The 1442-nt window shown below is 34.1% G+C and overlaps 1 protein-coding gene across 1 annotated transcript in view; it reads right to left on the reverse strand.

The window, feature by feature from the left end:
- DOCK7 (dedicator of cytokinesis 7) overlaps positions 1 to 1442 on the reverse strand; it is a 157014-nt gene that overhangs the window by 35537 nt on the left and 120035 nt on the right. Inside the window, exon 33 of the mRNA XM_015595067.2 lies at positions 1320 to 1442. Coding sequence (XP_015450553.1) covers positions 1320 to 1442 — 123 coding nt within the window. The remainder of the gene's footprint in view (positions 1 to 1319) is intronic.

Genomic DNA, 1442 nt, shown 5'->3' on the forward strand with positions numbered 1-1442 from the left:
AATTGGAAGTCAAAAGATCCTGGTTCTGTCATTTAGTTTATAATCTCAGGCAAGATAGGTATTTACCTCTATGAGTTTATTTTATCTTAAAGATGAGAATTAGTCTTTAGTTTTTGGTAATAAATGACCAAGATAAAAATTAATTTTCATGCATTTTTAGAGGATGTTATACACAATGAGTTAAGAGAAAATCCGCAGTTACATTGTAAACTGTACGTAAAAACAATGCTCTATGAATTCCATTAAATGCAAAGACTTTGTCTTATTCGTTATTAAATTCCAAACACACATTGCATATGAAGGAATTTAAGTTCATTTAAATAATCACTATGTTAATGGCCTTTCAGAAAATGATAATTAAAAAATACTCATGTACATTCATATTTTAAGTTAACAAATATATGTGGAACTGTTAGCATGCATCATGAGCAGATGACTAAGCCATGTCCCTGATCTTAAGGAGCTATCTGTCTGTCACTTTAGAATTTACGAAATATTTACATGCACATGCTCCCCACAAAGGTCGGTTACACGACTTTTTAAATCTACAAAACAATTACAGGTAGACAAGGAAAAGGAAAGTAGGGAGATTAAGTGACTTGGCCAAGGTTACATGGCTAATGGGTAGTAGACCTGGGATTAGAAACAGGCCTCTAAGACTACTAAATTGTTTTCTTCTCCCTGATATATGAGTTTGACGGGCAATATCTTTGCCTTTGATATAGGGTATATTAATTCATTGTGCAAACTAGGAAACTTTTAAGAGTAAAAAGTGATGCTACATGGAGTGTAGAACACCGAGAGCAAACCAATCCTAAAGTAAACTATAGACTCTGGGTGAAAATGAAGTGTCGGTGTAGGTTTATCAAATTGCAACAAGTATATCACTTTGGTGGGGGATGTTGATAATGAGGGAGGTGGCTATGCATATGTGACGGCAGGAGGTATATGGGAAACCTCTGTACTTTCAGCTCAATTTTGCCGTGAACTTAAAAATGCTCTAAAAAAAAGTCTACTTTTTAAAATAAGGGATGCTATTAATAATCACACTTTTTAAAATAAGGGATGCTATTAATAATCACAAGAATAAACTGAGACTATCCAGAGCAAATCAGGAAGTATGTTCACCATACTTAAACCAGAATTCTAACTTGAATTCCTGCAGAGAAATGGTTATTGGTTAATTCACAGTTACATTCAAAAACACTTTTTTAAAAGTGTAGAATTATCATTGAAGACTTCCAACAATGATCTTTATAATATATAGTTCGGAGAAACTGAAAAATCCTCACCAGAAGGAGAAGACATTGTGTACGTACCAAGCTGTCCTCGGCTTCTGCGCACCATTTCTTGCCTAGCACCTATGCTCCCAAGAATAGCTTCTTCAAGCTTTGCTCTCATGTCTTTTGATTTCTTAAAGGTCAAACTATTCATTCTTTCAA

The sequence above is a fragment of the Pteropus alecto genome, unplaced genomic scaffold (genome assembly GCF_000325575.1).
Source record: "Pteropus alecto unplaced genomic scaffold, ASM32557v1 scaffold25, whole genome shotgun sequence".
NCBI classification, from domain to species: Eukaryota; Metazoa; Chordata; class Mammalia; order Chiroptera; family Pteropodidae; genus Pteropus; species Pteropus alecto.